Genomic DNA, 19,389 nt, shown 5'->3' with positions numbered 1-19,389 from the left:
CTGGAACCCAGAGAAAGGAAAGTGGCATAGGATAAGGGAGTGGCCACATTATGCATTGGCCACTATAGTGCTTTTCAAGAGAGGCCATGGGAAGCCATCAGATCACATGCATTTTTCAAGATGTCTCCAATGTCAATGAGAATGTACAAGGCAAGAAGGGAATTGGAGGGATCCCAGCTACAGGGCTGTTGCAATCATGGAGAAGAGGAGGGTGGCATAAAGGAGGATTGCTGGGAGCCGGTCCATCCTTGCTGTTTCAAGGGACCTGGCATATATGGCATACGGTTCTTAATATGTTTGCTCACCTTCTTGGCGCTGTGTTTTAACCAAAGTCACCTCTCCGAGAAAGGTTGAATCCCCAGGTAGGGATTTTCCCCTGAAGTTAGGGAGGGAATAAAACCCCTCAACTAAGTGCCAGGCGGGTAATTAATCCCTTTAACTATGAACAATCATGCTTAAACTACATAATCTTTTCTCCCTGGAATGGAGATAAGAAACGCCCTAACCTTTGTAATAGAGATTGATAGGATTGAATCAACTGGTATAAATACAGTTGTAACAAGACAGAAACACACAGAACTCAGGAGACAGAATTCAGAAGACAGATCCTAGACAGAACTCAGAACACAGAAATCATGAGACAGAATTCAGAACGCAGAACTTAGAACAGAATCAAGAAGACAGAACCTACACGGAGCCTAGAGACAGAAGAACTTCGCTGGAGAGAGCATGCCGGAGGATCCTGGAGAGGGACTGGCCTCGGAGCCTAGAGACAGAGCCTAGCGGGAGAACATGGCAAGGGATCCTGGACTGAACCTGACTACAGAGATTGGCAGGAGAACCTGACTGGAACCTGGACACTGAACCTGACTGGAGAGCCTGGACAGAACCTGGCTGGAGAACCTAGCGAGGGAACATGGCTACAGAACCTCGCTGGAGATCCGAAGCAGAACTTCTCTGGAGATCCAGACCAGAACTTGGTTGGAGATCCTGGCTAGGCTGCTGATCAACTGAACGCTGTCTCCGTGTCATTCCTTCTTCGCCGACTCCGTCCACACCTTTGGGGAACGCCTGGACCTGCTGGGGTTGGACCCCGGCAGAGGATGATGGCAGTGGACGTGAAGAGAAGTGGATGGATTTGAGAGCAACGTGAGCAGTAGAATAAGGAAGACACGGTGATTAATTGAATGTGGGGTAAGGAAGAAAGGAGACTCCTGGACTTGAGCAACTGGATGGATGCTTGTGCCATTTCCCAAACCTGCGGTCATTGAGGAGCAGTTTTGCGAGAAAAGTAGATTCCTTTTAAACACACTGAGTCTGACTAGCCAGTGAGACAGCTGAGGCAAGATATCATGTTGGCCATTGGCTGTGCCCATCTGGAACTTGGGAGAAAGGTCTGGGCCAGAGAAGTGAATCTGGGAGACATCAAACAATAGCTGATGTCTGAAGTCATTGGGAAGGGGTGAGATCACCCAGGAAGAACAGGACCTGTATACAGTCCTCGAGTAATCCCCACTTAAAGATCTGCTATATGGTCGTTGAGTAGTAAGTGGCTATTTCACACACCTATTTCCTGTTGCTAATGCTAATGTCATCTTTATGGAATGAACATTGTGGGCCACTTAGGAATACACAATGGCTCCAAGGCTTCTCTCCACAGGGGCACAGTCAGTATATATGACTGTGTGTGTGTGTTTTGTGGAGAGAGAATTGCATCGAAATCAGCTGAAGAATTTTTCTGAACTACATTCACAAATTCTGGTGCGTCCCTAAGGAAATCAAGAATTTAAAAATGCAGAAGTTATTTTAGAGACATATGCCCTCATTTTCCAGAGAAAACTGAAGTGCCAGAAAGTACAAGTCATTTACCCAGGGACACCCTGCTGGTTAGGTGGCAGCCCCTCAGAGAGGAGTTGAAATTCTTAGCGATTACGTCAGGTCCTATCACCCTCCAGAAATGTACATTTCTCCATCAGTTTCAGAGGCTGGGTTCCAGTTCCATCAGGAAATTCTAGCATCATCTATAGGTTAGTAAAATATCCACCGAGCATTCAGTAACTATGGGAGAAAGAAGGAAGTTCTTACTTGTTGAACCACCCACTGTACGACTCTGTCAGCTTTAGGACAACCCTTCAAGGTGGGCATTGTTATCCTCACTTTACAGATGAGGGAACTGAGGCTCACAAACTAAGTGACATGCCCAGAGACACACAGGTAGTGAGTGGCAGAGCCAGACTTCAAGTTGATGTTTACCACTGGACACACATTCATATTAGGATGCAGAGGGAACTGCATGAACTGTACCCGGGACTCAAAGTGTAATTAAGCATTAAAAAAAACACACCACAAAATGACAGTGGAATTGAGTTCACGTTGGCCTCAGCCTTCCTGAAGTGAATCAGCAGTTCTCAAGCCCAGCTGCCTTGGTTAGAATCCGGCTCCCTCCTTACTCATGGTGTGACCTTAGTCATGGTCCCCGACCTCTGTGCTTTAATTCCTCTTCTGCAATAAATCAGAGCAACAATGATGCCTGCCTCATAGGCTGACCTGAAGATTAGCTTATTTAATGTGTACAAAAGCCCCAAACACGACCAGCATGTAGTAGGTGACCACCTCTATTATTTTTTTCTCCAAGAGGCTTACCTGAGTTATTTTGGGGCAAAAAAGGAGAAATTAATATCTCCTTTTTGCCCCAGCATTTTAGGGGTTTGCTGCGTTTTACAAACAGCATGGTTATGGGAACATGGTCTCCAGGTAGCTGCCTAAAGGGATGCAGAACAGTTGCAGGTGGCCAACCTGATTTGACCCTTCAAGCTGTTAAGTGGAACCGGCAAGGCAAGCACATAGAGGCCTCGGGCGCTTTGCCTTCAACTCTTCTCCTGGCCTGGAATGCCCTCTTCTCAGATAATGGAACAGCCTTTGTCTGCACTGTTTTCAGGTTCCAGCTCAAATGCTGCCTAATCAAAAGGCCTGTCCACACTACTGTATCTAAAATAGTATCTCCTTCTCACCATTACTTTCTATTTTGTTGCCCTTCTTTATTCTTCTTCTAAGCACAGAGAAGTGTGTAGATTGAGGGTCTGTGTCCCCAGCAGACCTTGAACTCCATGAAGGTCAGGATGGAGTCTTTTGAATGTTGATGAGTAAGTGAGTGTCCTTAGAGGAACCTGTAGTGGATGCTGGGTGCTGTGGAGGGACAGGGATCAGGATTTGGGGACTTGGCTCTCAGGGTTTCTTTTGGTTTAGCCTTGTAGTCAAAGACTGGAAAGTCCTTCCCAGATATTGGTTCCTAATGTGTTGCTTCCCAGGTTGTTACTTGGATGAGTGCTGTGTTCTTCCCACCACCACCAATATGGTGTGGCCCTTCTTGGAAATAATAATAACTAACATGTCTTTAGTGTACTGTGTGCATCTTACCTGTATTGGGTCATTTAATACAATTCAGTAAATAGATATTACTATCATTTCCCATTTTACAGTTGAACAAACTGAGGCATAGAGAGGTTCAATAGCTTATCCAAGTCACAGAGACAGTAAGAGGAAGACAAGAATATGAATACAAATATGAATATGTGCAATCCATCCTCAGAATCTGCATTTCCAACGAACCCCTGTGATTCAGCTCCCTATGTGGTTCTGGCCCTACACTCTCCCAGTGACCTCCTCCAATCCTGGGGACTTTAGTGTTGTCTATAGCCTGGCCACACTTACATTGTATCTCTGGCCCAGCCTGCACTCCTGAGCTCCAGACTCATTTATCTAACTACCCACGAGACATCTTCTCACGGGTATCTTGAAGTGAACACTTCCAAACCTGAATTTATGATCTACCTTCAAGACCCCACTCCTGAATCGGTTTTTCCCTCAGTGTTCCTTTCTCAGCAGGTTTCTAGGTATAGAGATGGGCGATGGATTGCTTGGATTAGACAATAGCATGCTATTTTTTTTTTTCTAACAATTGCTTTATCTAACCTTCCCTTACTAAATTTTGACAAACCAAGGCAAGTACCTTACCTTTGCATTCCTAACATCCGATACGTAGAAGGTGTTCAATGTGTTCTTGCTGAATGAAGAGGTGGGGGAAGGAATGTTTTCTGTGGATTGTATTTATTTCTACTCCAGGTAGTTTCCATGATACTTAATTTCTCTAGTTATTCGTCTAAGAACAGTTTCCAAACTTCTCTCAGTGTTCATTTTTCTTCTCCCTGGGGTTCTAACCTGAGGGTTTTTTCTTGCAGTATGTTAATGAACTGACTCTAGGTTTCAGAAAAATCATTCTCACTTCTCTTCACTTTGGAATTATGTGGAAAGGAATCCTTACCAATGAGGAAAAACCTATTAAGAGACAGTAGCATAATTATTCAGCAGTAGGGAAAAGAATGATATATAAGCCAAATACTAATTAGCAATTACCTGTGTCACATTTAGTTTTTCTGGGCTGAAGTTCAGTTACTCCTTGAAAAACTGAATACAAATAATAAGCCCCATACACACACAGACACACATGCATGTCCAGTGGTTATCAGAGTGGGATGTCCTAGTTTATTTCCCTGTCTAAATTTGCGGTCCTTTGAAAATGCTTTGCCTGACACTGACTCACATGTAAGTCTCATGTCTCTTAGGTCCCTTCATCTCCACCTCCAACATCTTTCTTTGGCCTGGCCCATCAACAGCATCTCTCTGTCTCTCTGCTTCCCTGGAACTCTCCCTTTGAATTAATTCTCCACAAAGCAGCCAGAGTGATCTTTGAAAATCTAAATCCAAAGGACTTCCTGGTGTTCCTAGATTCGATTCCACCGCATGCTCTGGCCCCTGCTCCCTTTTCAGCCTCTTCTCATGCCAATTTCACGATTCACACCCTCCAGCCTCTCTACTCTCCTTTCTGTGCCTCAAACATAGACATGCCAAGCCATTTCTAGATGAGGGCCTTTGCACCTGGAACACTCACTAATCCCATGCTCTTCTTTTAAAAAATATTTTTAAATTAATTTCAGAGAGGAAGGGAGAGATAGAGAGAAAGAGAGAAACATCAGTGATGAGAGAGAATCATTGATTGGCTGCCTGCCACATGCCCCATACTAGAGATAGAGCCCACAACCAGGGCATGTGCCCTGATCAGGAACCAACCATGACCTCCTGATTCATAGGTCAGTGCTCAACCACTGAGCCATGCCATCCAGGCCAGCCTATGTTCTTTACCTCCTTCTTTACATCTCAGCTCACATGTCTCCTGCTCAGAGAGGCCTTACCTTGACCTCTAGCCTATGCTCCCCACCTCATAACTTTTCCCCCCATTACTTTGTGATCCTCAGAACACTCAACACTGTCTGAATTTATCCCTTTCTTTTAAACTTTTTGCCTATCTTTCTAAAAATCACCCTTGAAGAATGTAAATGCCATTTGTATCCCTTCTGTTCACAGCTAGGTGTCCAGTACTGGCACACAGTGGTATGTTTGTTGAATGAATATGTGCACATGCAATGGCCCAACGTTTGATTGAAGAATGCCCTGAACTTAAACTCCATATAAGTTCATGCGTTCTAAGTTCCAACTCGATTTAAACCACAGGAGACTTGGATAACCTTTTCAGTTGAGTTTCTTTTTTTCTGTTTCAGTCCTCTCTAATAAATAGTGACATTATCTTTGTGAAGTTGCATGCCCCGTGGGAAGTGCTTGGAAGATACGCAGAACAAATGAATGTAAGAATGCCTTTCAGGTAGGTGTCAATGTATTTTCCCCACTGTCTCTGCTGCTTCACTGTAAACCCCGTGCACTCCTCTTTCGGAAAAAATAACGCTGATGAGCAGGCTGGAATGCTGCAAGAGAAGAAAATCCCTCAGATGTTTAGGAAGTGCAGTAGGTCTCATGGCCAATAATTCATGGCTGATTCATTCCTTAGCAGTTAGATACTTCAAGTGTCTGTGAAAAAGAGTTTTCCAAAGGGCATTTTTATTCCCATAGTGCCATTTTTGGAAGCCCTTTGTACTGCTGCTTTGCTTAGCAAAATTCCAGGCATCCAAGGTGCCAGATGATCTTCATGGTCCTTAGTGATGAGTCCCTTCCAGAAAAACATGAAATGAGTTCTATAGGAACAAGTTCAAGAAACGTCATGAAAATGTGCTCTATTTTAAAAATAACTGATATTTAAATTTTTAAAAGCCAGTTCATAAATATTGTGCCAACACAAGCATTGCTATTTATTCATTTTAAAAATATATTTTTTATTGATTTCAGAGAGGAAGGGAGAGGGAGAGAGAGATAGAAACATCAATGATGAGAGGCTTATTGATCGGCTGCCTCCTGCACGACCCCCACCGGGAATCGAGCCTGCAACCCAGGCATGTACCCTGACCAGGAATCTAATCATGACCTATTCATAGGTTGTCTCTCAAACAGGGTCATACCAGCTGGGCATTATTTATTCTCAGAGGAATAGGAAATACTTTGTGTGGGTTGCTTATTTAAAAGGATCAACTTACCTTCATCTCACAGTGAAAATTCTGATTTTCCCTATAGGTTAAGGAAAATGATTTTCATTTTTTAGATAGAAATAAAATTAAGTACTACACTTGAAAGTATAAATGCCAAGATATGTGGGAAGTCCATAATGGAATCTTCTAAAGAAGGTGGAGGGTTTTAGTACCAAGGACAGTTCCAAAGGGACAAAACTGATGCATACTTTTGGTTTGCAATTTGCCAGTAAGACCAAGTCATACAGTAGGAACTAGACACATTGGTCCAAATTCTAAAATATACCTCTTAATGAGCTGTAGAAAGTAATAGAGGCAAAGTTTTCAGCTGCATTCATAGAGACAGGGAGGAGCTTGGGACACATTTAGAGAAGAGTAATTTCCATTTAGAGTCCTGTAACATATCTCCCTGGTGTATATTATATTCTTCATGTTGGCCTTTATGTTAGAATATTAAGTCAAAGTAGAGGCTGGGATTTCTAGCATCTATTTGCTTTGAGGTAGAATTCTCAAAGGAGTTGAGATACCTAGTTCTAATCTTTGGATTAACTTTTGCATTTAAAATGTTGAAAAGGAAACCTAAGAGCCCAAGGATTTTAAAAAGATATATTATCACTAAGAGAAGGATTATTAATTTAGTTTCCATTGAAAATTGTTACACTCTAATTATAATTCATTAAAGCTAATTATGTATCAATGCTATAACCATCTAATATGGATTAATACCATATCACACATGAGGACCACTACAATATATGCTTTGATAGGGTGGTATATCAGATCAACATCTTCTAGCCAACAAAGCTAAAAGTCTACCTTTTGGTAAAAGCAAAATAGTGAAACTTAGTGAAATTGATACTCCCCTCCCCCCAACAGAAATCACAAAACCTTCTGCCAGAACAGAAGTCTAGAGCCAAGAGTCCAAGCAGATTGTGGAAACTTGAGCATTGCTAACGTAGAGCAAGTTCCTTAGTGCTTGGAAGGACTTCCTACCTGAAGGACTGGCCACATCATAGAAAACACTCCTGCTCGCTACCTAGCAGAAAAGTGCTGCCTGTGAGCAGCGTTAATACGTTTCCTTTTTAAAAATATATATTTTTATTGATTTCAGAGAGGAAGGGAGAAGGAGAGGAGATAGAAACATCCATGATGGGAGAGAATCATTGATCGGCTACCTCCTGCACGCCCCCTACTGGGGATTGAGCCCATCCCCGCAACCCCCCCCCCCACCCCCCCAGGCATGTGACCTGACCAGGAATCGACCAGTGATCTCCTGGTTCATTAGTCAATGCTCAACCACTGAGCCACACCAGCTGGGCCATTAATACGTTTCTGCTGTGACAGTAAGAGAATGTGATCCAAGCAATAAAATGAAAAACATAAATAATGAATAATAATTTTCTTTTTGAATGTAGGAATTTCTTGAGGACAACAATTTTAGGAGAAAATGCTATTCATGTGTGGACACTAATCGGCCTCATTAATATTAAGGCAGTTTTAACTTAGCATAGCTTCACTTGAGGGGTTGAGAATTTTTGCTGTCATCTTGTGCGACATTTCATAACAACTCTAGCCTAAGGATGTAGATGCATTTCCAAAAGAGGAACTATCCTGACATATCATTTCAACAAAATGTACAAACATCAGTTTGCCTGAATATAAAATGCCCTAACTAATCTTATCTGTATTTATTATTTTCTGTAGACTGCAATTCTAAATGCCAGGTTTAGTCACCTTGAATTTTTATTCCTATAGTGTTTGAAAGGAAATTGAGGAATAGGTTTCTGGTGGGAAATTGCTAATAAACCCTGCTTATTAAGTACCTTTATGTCCATGAATATGGTGTTCTTTAATAGGCTATTTGAGAGCATTTTTAGGTTACAGAAAATTGAGTAGATAGTACAGAATATTCCCATATGCTCACCCCTTCTCACCCCACTCAGTCTCCTTATTAATTTATTACATTAGTGTGGTATATTTCTTATAATTGATGGACCAGTATTACTACATCATTATTAACTAAAATCCATAGAATTAATTTAGGGTTCACTCTTTCTGTTGCACAGTTCTGTGGGTTTTGACAAATGCATACATCCTGCATCTACCAATAGGGTATCTTATAGAATAATTTCACTGCCTTAGGCTCCTCCACCTGTCATCCCTTCCCTCCACTCCCCACCCCAACCCAAAACCCAGGCAACCACTTACCTTTATATTGTCTCTATAGTTTTGCCTGTGAACAACATGGATATGTTTTTTAAGTTTTCACAGATTAAAAAAAAATGATTTTAGAGATATAAGCTTTCCATTTTTCAAAAGTGAGATAGCTCAGTAACAGTTCAGAATACATATAAACTACCTTGGGTTCATAACTAGTCCATTGGTTGAAGCCACCATAAGGAAAAAGAGATTGCATTTTAATAAAGTAGCCAACACATGTGCTCTTCATTCCAGCTACACCCGGAATTTTCATTTTAAAATGTAAACAGTGCAGAAACACAGAAGTATGACATGCCCTTATTAAGTTCCATTTTAAAAAATATTTTCCTGGATTCCTTAGTTTACATCTTTAATTCACCTCTAACCAGGACCACTGGTTCGTCAGTAAGTCCTTATGTGGCTCTTTCCAGCTGGATGTTGATGCTGGCTAGTTAGTGTTCTTCTCATAGTGGTTGTAAGATGCCTATATTTTTATTTTACCCCTGCTTATATCAAATGAAAGAAGGGTCTTGTAAACTCAAAGTGTTATGTAAATATTAGTTACTATAATGGTGCCCCATTAAGTTATGGACATTGCCAACAGGCTGGCTGTCCATCTCTGCATCCCTGAGAAAAAGGTGATGGCAGCTGAATTCATGCAAATACCCTTTGCTCCAAATCACCAACCTGTACAGGTTTGGTAACCAGTGGCAACCCTGAAAAGTCATGGTCATGAGGAGAGAAAGAAATATCTCTGGAAAATGTTCCCTAAGATTTCATGACTCAAAAAACGCATGCCCTATGTTCTCACTACATTCCTCACTGTTAATCTCTTTTTAGTTTTTTCTTCTTCACCTCTTACAGGCTTCTGTCTTCAATCTCCTTTCCTTCCTTGCTAGTTCAAACTGTAACTGACGATGGGTTTTCTTCTCGACTGGCTTCATTTTTGCTGTTCTTCCAGGAGAAAAATCTATTACCTGCCCCGCCGGTACAAGTTCATGAGCAGGTCAGTAGCATGCTGTCATGGAAGTGTTTGTCTGATCTGTTGCCTTGTGTGCTCCAACCGTGACAAGGAATACTAGAGGGGCCTTGGTCACATGGGAAAACTGATTGCTGTGCACTCCAAAAATAGCTATTTGGGGGGTCAAAGGCATGGATGGAATTTCCCAGGGCAAGATGTAGAAAGAGGAGAGAAGAGGGCCATTGGCCACTCCTTGGAAATCTGCAGGAAGGAGACAGGAAGAAATGGGAAGAAGATAAAAAGGAACAATTTGAGATGTAGGAAGAGAACAAAGGGAAGGCAGTGCCAAAGGCACCAGAAATGAGTTCCAGTAAGAAGGGCTGTCCTTCAGCTACTTATGAAGGGTAAGAGCTGAGAATCGGTTTTTTTGGTTACTATGGTAACTGCCATGCTAGCAGTCTCCATGGAGTGGTGGTTCTGAAATTTTAGCATGTGTCAGGATTATCTGCAGGGATTTTTTGTTTTCAGATGGCTGAGCCCACTCCCAGGGTTTCTGAGGTGAGGCTCTATAGTGATGCTGACATTGCCGATCTAGGATGACATATTTAGACTGATGACCACCCAGTGGAGGGTCATGGAAACCCAGTTACCACTGGTGGAGAATGGGCCAGGTTCTGAGGGATTAGAAGCATTGGGGGTTCACCCCCACCTTGATGAGTTTTGTGGCCAAGGAAAGGAGAAAGAGGGGATGAACTTGGAGCCAAGAGGATAGAAGCAGAGAAGATGCATCCAATCATATATTCTCCAGGTGTATAGAGGGGAAGTTTTGAGTGAATAAGAGCTTGGTAAAGCCCTATTTCTAGAATTGGAAGAACAGCTAGGTAATCTCTAGCCTGGAAAAGCTGGTGCTACTTCAATTGAATAAATTACAGTCATAGACAAATGTAGTAGGCATGAGAAGGCACTAGAATATTCTGGAAAAAAGATCATCTGACTATGGTGGTATAATGTTGTGATTCAGGATGGCCTCTTAGGACAAATTTCATTGCTTTCCACATATAATTGCGTTTTGGGTATCACTGTGGTGGTGTTCGTGAAGCCTAGTATCTGGTGTAAATTTCAAAATGTAGTTTGTCAAAAAATGTTGTGTGTACTTGAACTCTTCCTCTTACCCAAGAACAGGCTGATTTAGATGATGACCAGTCCTGTCTCTTTGTAGCCAGGTTTGATGTTGCAAACTGAAAGGCACATGTACAATGTGTGGTTCTGGTCTCGAGTTCTTGTGGCATACCAAATGCAGACATTTAATTTAGCTTTTAGTTTCATCCGTATAAATGATACTTCATCTCATTAGTTCATGAAATGATCCCTGAAATAAACCTATCTCCTTTAATGGTAAGAGAAAATTATATTATTACTAGAGGCCTGGTGCACAAAATTTGTGCACTCGTGGGGTTGGGTCCCCCAGCCTGGCCTGTGCCCTGTCACAGTGCGGAAGCCCCATGATCCATTGCCCCAAAGAGGTAGGCCCCGCCCACCCACCCGGGGCTCCTCAATGGATTGCCCCAAAGAGGTAGACCAGACCCAGGGGTCCCGCGTCCACACCTCACGGAGCCGTGGGACCCCCGGCCTCACCGTGGGCCCCACCTCTGCGTCACACACACAGCATCAAGCCCCCATCCACACACGCCCGCTGAACATGCAGCCTCATGGTGATCGCTCATTATGGCGTGATGACCACATAGGCTTTTATTAATAGGATAAAGTTTCTGAGCAGACAGAGAAATAAAGTACCTTTTCACAAATATCTTTATTTTAAAAGGTCACCTGACTCTCATAAAGCATACTCATGTAGTTCAGACACATATTTTTCGAGTAAATGCTCTTTTCATCCATGTACTTGGTCTATTAAATGTTGCTGTGACTTAACTTTGGGCAGACTTAACAAGCATTATAAGTTACCTACCCAATAAAGAAAGGGAATTAATCATCTTTCTTTTGACCCTTTTACTTGTCTTTTTTTTATTTTTTTTTGCCTTCACCAAATAGTACAAATGTATTCTGAAAAAGATATGATTATAAAGATACACATCTGACTCTTGTGGGTGGCTTAAGCTAAGTCTCATTACTACTCCTTCCTTTTGCCTCTACTTCCCCACACACATCCCGCCTGGGGTTGTCCTGTGCAGCTGTGGGCAGAATGAATGCTGGATCCTGCTGCATTAGACATTCAGCACAGTTGTAATCTTATCAGATGAGTATGCAGGCACATCAACAAAATGGCTTGTATATTTCCATCCCCGCTTTAAAAAATTAATGTGTGTAAATGTTCCAAAACCTTTGGACTCTCTTATAAGGTATTTAGGTTGTGTCCCAATTAGTAGCCTTGTGACCTAAAAAGAATCTTATCAACTTCCAAAGCTCCCTAACTTCTATCCAAGGAGAATCTGTAAATATAGGGGACTTGGCTCTAAGAAGAGGAAAAAGAAATCCAAGCTGGCTGGTGTCTAACTGGTAGCAGTCCAGGGAGGCCTCAGTAGCTGTGATGTAGGGCTGTGTGTGGAGTCTTCATTAAAAAAAGAGAGAAAAAAAAAAAGGAAGGAAGGGAAGGAGGGAGGAAGGGAGGGAGGGAGGGAAAGGGAAGAAAGGGGGCAGGAGGAAAGATAAAGGAGAGAAAGAGAGTGAGGGAGGGAGGGAGGGAGGGAGGGAGAGGGTGGGGGGAGGGAGAGAGAGACATCTGTATGTTCCCTCTAGGCATATCATCCTGAAAACGTAATCTAAATGTTTGAAACGTGATGCTATTATTATAATATTCTGGTGTGGGGAAAGCAGGTGTCCCTGAAGTAGTCTTTTGTGTTTAATTCAGCCTAATTAAGTTGTCATTAGTACAAAGTCCCTCCTGCGTGGTTAATGGCTCAAGGGAAAGGCCCTTTTCTTCTGCTTCTTCAGGGTAAACCCACAGCATCCAGGTTGGGGCTGTGCACACAGTAGGTAATTTATAAAGGCCTACTGACAGGTTAGCATGGGGACAGTGAAGTCCTTTGCATGTGGCCTTTTCTTTAATCATCACCACTCCTAAGGTTAGAAGGATATTCTCCCCTTTAGAGCTGAGGGAACCCAGTTTAAAGAGGTTTCAGCAGAACCTTCCCAAGGCAGTTTCCAAGGCTCACCTTGGGGAGGCACAGTATGACAGGGGTCAGGTCGATGCCCATCTGCTTGTCCTGTGCTACCAGCTCTTTCCAGCTATCCAGAACTTTGCCTGCCATGAATCAGCATTTGGGGGGAAACTTTGAACTTACCACAACTTTCTATCAAAGTTCCTGCCTTTTAGTTCAGATATTAACTTGACAAGTTAAGGTCAGAAATGCCCAAGTAGATGATCCATCTTCTCTTTATTGCCTGTGTGGTCTGTAAGAGGGCTTTTGCTTAGTAAGTGTCAGGAATAGAACAAAGTGACATGTATCCAACCACATCAATGCTCAGTCATTAAGCCAACATCTTCTTTCTTTTCCCTTGAGCCCTATATTGAAGAGGCAAATTGGGCTGCTTCCTGATTGGTTGGGTTCTTGAATTTTGCCTAAGTGAATTTCAGGATTTCCTGTTTAGGGAAGTGTATTAAGTATAAGATAGAAGCGCAGACCTCAATATACAAGTGAGGATCCTAGCTCCAGAATTTCCATTGAGAATGCTCTATATAGAAGTTCATTGTCAGCATTTTCTTCATCCTAAATACAACCACTTAACTGAGCATTTTGTACATCCCAGGCATTGTGCAAACACCTGGTACCCATTATCTTGTGTTGTCCTCACCACTGCCTCATGCGGTGGATGTATTGGCTCCAGGAGGTTTAGTTACCTGCCCAGCGTGGCACTCATGACTGGCCAGCTCTACAACCAGGATGTGAACCTGCCTCTGGCGGATGCCAAAGTCTTCCATTCTAGATGGAAGGTTATCCATTATGCATTGTGAAAAGGAAAGCTCTTTATTAACTGAAGGTTGTTTAGAATGATGCAGCCAAGATATTATTGCCCACATCACAACCAGTATGTATCTCAAGAGCTTCTGAAGGCTCACCATTTAGAGTTGAGGATACTGAGGCTCCGTGAGGAGAAGAGGCTTGCCCCAGGCACACTGACGTACAGTGGCAGAGTCAATGACCTCACTGAGTCTCACACATTCCAGCCCAGTAGCTTTTGCCCTTTGCATTTCTTCTTTGCGTGGCAGGAGGGGCCCTCAATGATGTCTTGGTGGTGCACTTCGGGGACAGGAGTGTGTTTGCAGAAGAAAAGCTAGTTGTCCTCGAGTCCCAGAGAGACAGACCCTTGTTCCCAGAGCCACCAGACAGGCAGGTGGGGGCAGCACGTGGGACATCAGCCCCAGCACTGGGAACCTAGCACACGTTGGCCAGACCTCAAGGGGAAGGTCATGCCAAGACTATTGTAGGAGGTGTGTTAGTTTCCTATTGCTGTTGTAACACATACCTGCAAACTTCGCTGCATAAAACAACACAACTTTATTATCTCACAGTGCTACGAGTCAGAATTCCAGGAGATGGGCGCTTAACTGGTTTCTCGGCTCGGGGTCTCCCACAGCTGAAATCAAGGTGTTGGAAGGGAAGGGCCATGGGGAGAATTCGTTTCCAGACTCGTTCAGTTGCTGGCACAGTTCAGTTCTTTGCAGTTGCAGGATCTGTCTCTTTATGGCTCCTGGATAAAGGTCATTCTCAGCTTCTAGCTGCCTGCCCTCCTGGCCCTCTTCATCCGCAAAGCCAGCAATGGCTGGTTGGGTTACTTTCACTCTTTGGATCTCTCTTACCTCCCCTCCTGCCTCATCTCCCCTGTCTCCAGCCAGAGAAAGTTCTTTGCCTTTAAAGGCTTCGTGGGGTTAAATTGGGTCCACCTGAATAATCTAGATGCTCACCCTATTTGGGGGTCTGTAACCTTACTTCCATCTGCAAATTCCCCTTTGCCACATCACATAACATAGTCATAGGTTCAGGATGTTGGGGTGCACACATTTATGGGGGTCCAGTCTGCCAACCAGAAAAGAATACAAACTGCTGACCACGTTGTTTCTGTTGTGAGGAGCATACAGCATGGACCCCAGTATATGTGGTGGAGCCTGGACAGTACATGCTTGACCCTCCTGCTTCTGCTCAGGCTGCCCAGCGGAGGCCAGTCCAGACCCCAAACCCCAGTTAGTGTCTCAGGGGCTTTAACCTTAAGGTATCTGTCCACCATCTTTCTTCCAAGATAAGTGTCTCAAAAGCCCATTTCCTCTGTTTCCTGTCACTTTCTCTCAAGTAGTTTTTAAGAACACAGCCATCTCCCTGGCAGCTTCCCCAAAGTATTCCTTGCACACCATCTTTTATAAACCTAACAGCCCTGAAGGTCATGATGATGATAACTGATGATAATGATGATCCGCTCAAAAACCCTTGACAAATAAGGCTCAGAAAGGTGAGTGATTTGTGGAAGGTCACACAGCAGATTAGCAACAGAGCCAGGATTTAGACATGCCCTTATGGACTCTCCACCATGCCAAGCAACTTCACTCCCTTCCCTTTCACTTCCTTGTGCTCTTCCTCCTTTTTCAACTAATTAATCATTTTTATTGCCCTGTTTTACTTTCTCCTCACCATCTTCGCATTTCATCTAAATTGTGATGCTACAAGCTGGTTGGTGCAAGCTGCCATTTTATTGCCATAGAGCATTCATGCCCAATTTTTCACAGCTTGATTTGTTTTTATCCATGCTGAGTACTGTACCCAGTTGGATTAAATTCATAGTCATCACATGCAGAGCCCAGATTCTGTGAGCATGTGAATTTTGCACAGTGTAATCTGATCAGCACTGCAGACTGGAGATGTGTGGGAGGTAAAAACTCTATTATAAAAACTTCTGAGCCAGTATCCTCTATTTTGAAATTGAGGGAAAGTTTGTATGTAACACTAGAGGCCCAGTGCATGAAATTTGTGCACTTGGGTGGGGGGAGGGGGTATCCTAGCCCAGCCTTTACTCTCTTGCAGTCCAAGAGCCCTTGGGGGATGTCTGACTGATGGCTTAGGCCCGCTCCCCACAGGACATCCTTAGTGCTGCCACAGAAACGTGAGAGGCTCTGGCCACTGCTGCTGCACTCGCCAGCTGTGAGCCCGGCTCAGGGCTTCTGGCTGAGTGGCACTCCCCCTGTGGGAGCGCACTGACCACCAGGGGACAGCTCCTGCATTGCCCATCTGCCCCCTGGTGGTCAGTGCACATCATAGGGACTGGTTGTTCTGCTGTTTGGTTAATTTGCATATTAGCCTTTTATTATATAGGATATTAGTTTCAGGTGCACCACATTATCATTTGACATTGTATACATTACAAAGCGATCAGCGCTATAAGTCTAGGTACTATCCATCACCATATAATGTCCTCTTTCTGTAATGAGTTTTAAGGCAATCAGATGAAATGAACCCCAGGGCCATGGGGAAAGCCACCAGCTTAGCCTATGAAGTCTAATTTATAATTCCATTTAAGGACTAAATCATTGAACTTAGACAAGTGATAGATGCTGGTGAAGCACAATTAACTTTGAATTGAAAAGAAAAAAGACAGCAATATAAAGAGGCACGCTGGCTGCTCCAATTCTTATTTTTGAAAAGAAAAAGAAGATAGTAATCATAGCCAGTGCTTGTTGTGCACCAGATACTGTTCAAGAGACTTTATCATCACAGTCCTGTGAATTGAGACTCATTATCATGCCCATTTTACAGATAAGAAAATTGAGGCACAGAAAACTTAAATAACTTGTCCAAGGTCACACTGCTAATATTTACAGAGCCAGGACTTGAAACGAGGCATGCCAGCCCCATGGTCTCAGTCAATGTTACACTGATTTTCTGGAGCTCATTATATCCCTATATTTTAAATATCTGTTAAGAGATAGTGAGGGTTTGGGGTCCTGGACGATGAAGGATGGAGGAAATTGGAACTTCTTCCCTTTGGGGGTGTTTAGGCCTTTCTAATCTACTGTTCTTTTCTGATTACATGGCTCTGGGTAGAATTTTTACTTATGTGTGCATATGTGGTGGGGACAGGTCCTCTGTGGAGAGGAGGGGCCTAAAGAAGCTGAGAGGTTCTTTCCAGTGTGAACCTTCAGGGGTTCTGCAAAAGGACAGCCACCACCAAGCAGAATGATGGTCAGGTGAGGCTGGAACAAGGCTGAGAATAAGAGAGGTGGTTAAAAAAGACATTTGCTATTATTTTTCATTTTAGAGTGAATTGGGAATAAAAAATAATTTATTCAGCTAGAAGTTTCATGCAAAGGATAAATTGCCATGTAAATTTATAATTTTAAAAATTGGGAAAAAGTAAAACATGCCCAGATTCCATGTGTTTTTGGTGAATAGACTTAGAAGGCATTCAGATATTTTCCTCTCCAGGGGGATCTGTCCCTTCTTGTAGCCCTTAAAGTGAAGATTTCTATTATCAGCTACTTTGATGAAGTGATCCCTAGAATCAGGAATCCACAATATGGATTCTGGTCCTGCTTTGTTTATTGGTTGAGTATTTTGGATTGAATAATCATCTCTTTCCACCCCGGATCTCTCTGACAACATATAAAATGAGTATCGTACCTGTTGGGTCTACCTCACAGAGATGCTGTTTGACATGTGCTCTTGGGGGAAAAGTTACCCTGTGGTATGGATGCCTGAGGTAGCACTTCTGGGGCTGAACAGCAGACCCTGAGTGATGGATGAATGATTAATCTGACACAACATTTGCTGTGAAAGAGAGGGCTAAGGGACTGCCTGGCTAAAGGAACCAGACACCTTGATTGCCTGCCTCGTTAAGCTTTTATTGTAACTACAGTTTGAGTAAAATTTATCTTTTAGATATAATACAATCAGTAGGATAAGTAGTCTTGGGAGGGTACATGTGTGCAGTGTCCTTTAAGCAAGGACACCTAAAGATTAAGCATAAGGATTCCAGTAAACACCCGGGGGTCTGCATGTGCACAGACTTGTCTGAAAAGGTCAAGGAATAATTAGGGGCACCGCCCTCGGCACTCCCCTAAGTCAGAATTCCGATAAACAGGGTGGGCCACCTTCAGCACACTTCTGTTTTCTCAAAATGTCCTCCTTACAAACTTTCCAACCAAGTCTCCTGTGCTCCTCAACGTAGCACCAACATTTTTAAGTTTGCTGTGGTTTCTGCTCCTGCCAGTGGGTGCTGTGAATGAACATCTGGTTGCTTGGAAGCCAGATGTTCTCACCAGCAGAAGTCAGAGGGTTTGGGAGGCAGCCAGGGAAAAAGTGGTGCTTAAAAACCACCGTTAGGACACTTTTGTTCTCCTTGTCTTGACATCGTGTGTGCCATGGCCAAAATGATACATGGGTGTTGAGATGCCCCAGCAGTGTGAGAACCATGGGGTCAATTTAAAAAGAAAAAAGTGAAAACTAAAGAGCCTACTGTCTGCTGATAGGGTTTGGAGAAGGTGTGAGAGGCAGGAGGCAAATCATGACATCAGGCTCTCTGCACAGTCCACCCACTGGGATGTGTTGTCAGCACTCCTGCCCAAAGTCACCTATAGCTGAGTTCTTCCCTAACTAAGGGAAGAGGAAGAAGTTGGCCAAGCACAGAATGAGTTTATAGAACCTGCAGAATATAAGAAGTTAAGGTCCCTGCTGCTTTGCTTAAGGGACTATCACCTTCCTTTCCAAAGCCTTCTAGTCTGGTTAGGACTCCTTGGTCATTGATTGGCGTCACGCATGGCAGTGATCTTGTAGACAGTAACATTGAGGCCCCTTGGTGACATAGGAAAAGCACAGGCATTGTGGCTCCCTTCTTTCCATCTATGAAATGGGGGAGTGGGTTCCCTGAGTGCAGTGAGAGTGCCTGGAGTGTGCGGTGTCACAGTCGTGGCTCTGTGTAACGCTGACATTCTGTACCCTTTGGTCTTGCCTTTCATGTACCACAGGATCGATAAGCAAATAAGCAGGTTTCGGAGGTGGTTACCTAGGAAGCCAATGAGGCTGGACAAGGAGACACTGCCAGACCTGGAGGAGAATGACTGCTACACTGCCCCTTTCAGCCAGCAAAGGATCCATCAGTGAGTGTTTCCTGGGAAAGCCCTTACTTTCAAAGGATGGGCCATTGCGGGAGAGCCTCCTCCTGCATGCCTTGCATTCCTTGGCACGTGCAAGGAACAGCATGATGCCTTTCTCCCCTGAGAGTCCTGTGAGTGTTCATATTCCTTTTATTTTAGTCAGGATAAGCAAGGTGCTCCAATAAGCAATCCCCATATCTCAGCGGCTTAACACAATTGAACACACATTCCTATGTGTGTTGGGTGAAGGACCTTCTGCATGGTGATGCAGAGACCCAGGCTCCTTCCACTTTGTGGCTCTGCCAATCCCCAGTGCAGAGCCCCCTGCAGGCTCATCTGCAGCCAGCTGGCGGACAAGGAAGCTGGTCTACATTTTTCCCTGTTGATAAAGGGGTTGTTGGTTTGATTGTTTTCAATCTTAGTTTACTTCTCAGTTCCCCTTTCTTCAGCAACTGAGTTGCCCCAGGAAAAGCCACATTGCCTCGCAGCTGGCTTCCTGGCTCATCTATCAGACAGTCTCTGAACAATAAATTGTCACGTTTGACATACAGGTGGTGGGAGGAGAAGTTGGCTAAGTAATTGAGCCTTTGAGGACTTGCAAAAGTCATAGAGAATTGACTGAAGCTTCTGAGGTGACAAGAAATCATGGCCAGATGGCAGGGTTG

The 19,389-nt window shown here is 43.6% G+C and overlaps 1 protein-coding gene across 3 annotated transcripts in view; it reads left to right on the top strand.

The window, feature by feature from the left end:
- ANO4 (anoctamin 4) overlaps nucleotides 1–19,389 on the top strand; it is a 301,902-nt gene that overhangs the window by 196,072 nt on the left and 86,441 nt on the right. For 2 of the 3 annotated variants that reach the window (XM_059681866.1, XM_059681868.1), the window contains 3 exons: nucleotides 5,616–5,716; nucleotides 9,631–9,675; nucleotides 18,596–18,727. In XM_059681866.1, coding sequence (XP_059537849.1) covers nucleotides 5,616–5,716; nucleotides 9,631–9,675; nucleotides 18,596–18,727 — 278 coding nt within the window. The remainder of the gene's footprint in view (nucleotides 1–5,615; nucleotides 5,717–9,630; nucleotides 9,676–18,595; nucleotides 18,728–19,389) is intronic. The other variant, XM_059681867.1, reaches the window with a different exon arrangement.

The sequence above is a fragment of the Myotis daubentonii genome, chromosome 2 (genome assembly GCF_963259705.1).
Source record: "Myotis daubentonii chromosome 2, mMyoDau2.1, whole genome shotgun sequence".
NCBI classification, from domain to species: Eukaryota; Metazoa; Chordata; class Mammalia; order Chiroptera; family Vespertilionidae; genus Myotis; species Myotis daubentonii.
This window is presented reverse-complemented; position numbering and strand designations above follow the sequence as displayed.